Source organism: Hyla sarda, chromosome 3, assembly GCF_029499605.1.
Source record: "Hyla sarda isolate aHylSar1 chromosome 3, aHylSar1.hap1, whole genome shotgun sequence".
Lineage (NCBI taxonomy): Eukaryota > Metazoa > Chordata > Amphibia > Anura > Hylidae > Hyla > Hyla sarda.
In genome coordinates, this window is record NC_079191.1 from 67425210 (window position 1) to 67429076 (window position 3867).

At 44.4% G+C, this 3867-nt stretch overlaps 1 protein-coding gene across 1 annotated transcript in view; it reads right to left on the minus strand.

The window, feature by feature from the left end:
• Nucleotides 1-379: 379 nt before the first annotated feature.
• The window catches only part of LAPTM4A (lysosomal protein transmembrane 4 alpha), a 38596-nt gene continuing 35108 nt past the window's right edge, over nt 380-3867 (minus strand). The window contains 2 exon segments of the mRNA XM_056564261.1: nt 380-894; nt 2904-3002. Of these exon segments, the coding sequence (XP_056420236.1) occupies nt 802-894; nt 2904-3002 (192 nt within the window). The 3' untranslated portion in view covers nt 380-801.

Below are 3867 nucleotides of genomic sequence, written 5' to 3' on the forward strand. Positions count from 1 at the left end.
TATCACCATAGGGGGCCATACCATGCAATCTTGCGATTTCATACACTGTCCAATGCTAAGCTTTGGCTCAGCATTGATAAACGTTATCAAGTCTCTGCTGCTCCAGCCTGCCATGTGACTGGCTGGGAGCATCAGATCACCGATCAGATGGTGAGGAGGCTGGTAAGGGCCCTCCCACTGCCCTCTCAGCTGATCGGGACAGAGCGATTTTACAGCGATGGTCCCGATCAGCTCCGCTGAGCTGATGGATCAATTTTTTTTATGTTTTAACAGCTGGAGGCACCCTGGTTGGAAAAACACCGACTCTGGGAATAAGGGACCCATTAAAACTTCTTTATGCTAAAAATATACAAATGTATACAAATATACAAGAGTCAGGTTTTTTTATTTTTTATTTTATTGAAGAAAAATATTTGTTATTCAATCTTTCACTGTTTACTGGATTACCAAAGCATTGTCAACAATAAGTCATGAGGTTCTCCAGGAGTAAAAGGGTTAAGGCATGGAAAAAGACATACAAGGAGCAACAACAAACAACGAAATATAATAATAATAAAATAAAAAAAGTACCAATAAATCATTATCGTCCCCCAAAACTACATCCCTCGTAAACATTAAATCAGTAAGATTGTCTTAAAAACGTAAGTCCTCTTCATGTTAAGGGTTAAGGCAATGTAAAGCGTCGGGTTACATAAAAAATAAGGTCGTCTTTTCAGGATGGGAGTTTTACTGCAGGAGGAGCAGGGGCAATATTAACACTAGGTGAAGCGTGGGAGGAGGGGGGGGGGGGCGGGGATTGAGTTATACGTCCTTTTGCGCTGGGACGTAAGGCGGGGGAGGGTCCTTCTCCTTCTCTGGCATCTTTATGGCCATCTCGTATGTTGGTAGGATATACTGCAAGAAAAAGAATTGGTCAATGCAACAATCTTATAAGGAACAAAAAGTTATAGAAACTTACTTCCATGTCCGTAGTATCTGTAGGGTAGGCAGATGGTAAACCGTCCACATGGGAGCTGTAGGCGTGCCATATTAGGAGTAACTACTAATTCCAGATATTTATTTTGTGTGTATATATATATTTATTTTATTATTTTATTTATGGTATATTTTATATTATTAATTATATTAATAATATTGTCTTTCTTTCTCTTAGGTTAGAGAGATACATAAAGTATCGATGTTTTACTTTTTGCACTTTACAGCCTAGCTTGCAAAGTATCTGATCAAATAAGAAAAAAGAAGAACCGATGGATGGTGCCTCGTGTATTACCCTTAAAATGTGGAAACTAGGTCTGGTGGGAAAATCTCACGGGGCTTATAGATGGCCGCTCACCTCAGCGTAAACAATAGTGTGCATATCACCCCTGAGATAATAGGGGAACCACATAGTGGGAGTCGCTGCTATGCCAGAGGGTTGCAGAAGACTACAGTCACCCTGAGTGGAATGTGGAGAAGCAGAAAAAGACCCTTGCAGACTCTGAAATGGATGAAGCGAAGTCAGTTGGTGATGAACAAAGTCCTCGGCAGGACCATTTATTAATAAGTTAAAGTGAAATAAATAAATAAAAAAGACAGGTTTACGCATTTCGGGAGGAGCCCTCCCTTCCTCAGATCAGAGTCAGGTCCATGATCTGAGGAAGGGAGGGCTCCTCCCAAAAACGCGTAATCGTATCTTTTTCACTTTAACTTATTATTACTAAATGGTCCTGCCGAGGACTTTGTTCAGAGTGCCTAAAAATTCCATATACTTGTCCACAGAGATTAATATATCTGCCCGAAACAAGAACTCTAGTTGGTAGTACCTGTGGACAGAAAATATGTATAATTTGGAAAAGGTAGGATTTTTGGCGCACAATAATAAAGTCGGTCATGATGTGCGCCAAAACTAATGTGCCATGTCCACAGAATACTTGTCCAAAGAGCACTGATAAATCCCCAACATGATGGAAACACAAAGGGGTTTGTTTGGTGCTATTGGTATCCATCATGTGACAGATCTGGACTTCAATGGGGTCTGTGGCAGATTTTCCATGGCTGAATATTTGCAGCAGAGAGCCTGCCCCTATTCAAACTCGCAGTAGCGAGTTTACATTAAAATCTGCCCGCGTGAACGAGTCCTTGAAGTAAAACTGCATATGGCACCCTCTCAAAAAGAAATCCATGATAACTAGTATGTTTTTTTAGAGAAAGGAGGATCTGATCATTCCTTAGGGTAATTGCATCAATTTAACAGCATGAAATCTTTAATACATACGACGCATGAATTGTGTCACAAGTAGCGCACAGCGTATTTAACGTTGCAGAAAATACACGGGCAGATACTGCTACGAGCAGACACACAGGGCTACCCCGACGCCACCCTGTAGATGCAGTTAGGTTTGGAGGTTGGTTCCAGCACACATACGTCACTGACGTGGGGCCACCTCCAAACCTAACTGCACACACAGGTATTTCCCACATCCTGAAATACAAAGCGAATGTGCTACATGTCACCCTACACTTAAAGGGGTACTCCGGCCTTAGACATCTTATCCCCTATCTAAAGGATAGGGGATAAGATGTCTGATTGTGGGGGTCCAACAGGTGGGACCCCCGCAATCTCTGTGTAGAACGCTAGGTGCGGGTGGCGGGAGTTGTGACGTCACGGCCATGCCCCGCGTGACATCATGCCACGCCCCCTCAATGCAAGTCTATGGGAGGGGGCCTGGTGGCTGCCACGCCCCTCCCATAGACTTGCATTGAGGAGGCGTGGCATGATGTCACAAGGGCCATGGCCGTGACATCACAACCCCCGCTCCAACTGTTCGGAACTAAATGTTTCGAACGCTGGGGCAGCGGAGTACCCCTTTAAGAAGTATTTGAGAATGCATGTCTCATGACAGAACAGTGCAGATTGTGGTTACCTGTGGAGGGGTCTCGAAGGCAGGATACACTGCAATCTCTGGCATGTTCCTGTTATTGATGTACTTGTAGCAGTTCCACACACAGTTGATCAGATAGGCCTGCACATTGAGAACACAAAGGTTAGGAAGGATGGATGGACGGATTATGTAACAGACAGGCAGGTGGATTGTACAGTCTTTCTTCTGTAAAAATCCTATGAGCCTCAGGACAACATGACACAATTCCTAATGTAATTACCATCACTTAGGATAAACAGTCATATGCATATGTACATTGTGCCAATGGGAGGATGCTGGTGCCTTGTATAACAAGTAGGTTGGTAAGTGTTATTAGCATTTATTATGTGGCACAAAATGCAGCAAGAGACTAACTCTCCACCCGCCCAACTGGCCTATTTATGAGAGGGGACAACTAACAGACTATGACGTAACTTAAAAGGGGTACTCCGATGGAAAACATTTTTTTAAATCAACTGGTGCCAGAAAATTACCGTATATACTAGAGTATAAGCCGACCCGAATATACACCGAGGCCCCTAATTTTACCCCAAAAACCCAGGAAAAGTTATGGACTTGAGTATAAGCCTAGGGTGGGAAATACATAATCCCCCCATGTCATCATCCCCCCCCCCCCCCCCCCTTCATCATCACCGCCTGTCAATCCCCTTCAGTGGTCTTCAACCTGCGGACCTCCAGATGTTTCAAAACTACAACTCCCAGCATGCCCGGACAGCCATCGGCTGACCAGGCATGCTGGGAGTTGTAGTTTTGAAACCTCTGGAGGTCCGTAAGTTGAAGACCACTGCGGCCTTTGTCATCAATACCCCCCCCCCCCCCCTTCATCATCATCACCGCCTATCAATGCCTTCATCAGTGGTCTTCAACCTGCGGACCTCCAGATGTTGCAAAACTACAACTCCCAGAAAGCCCGGACAGCCCACTGCGGCCATCGTCATCATCAAGC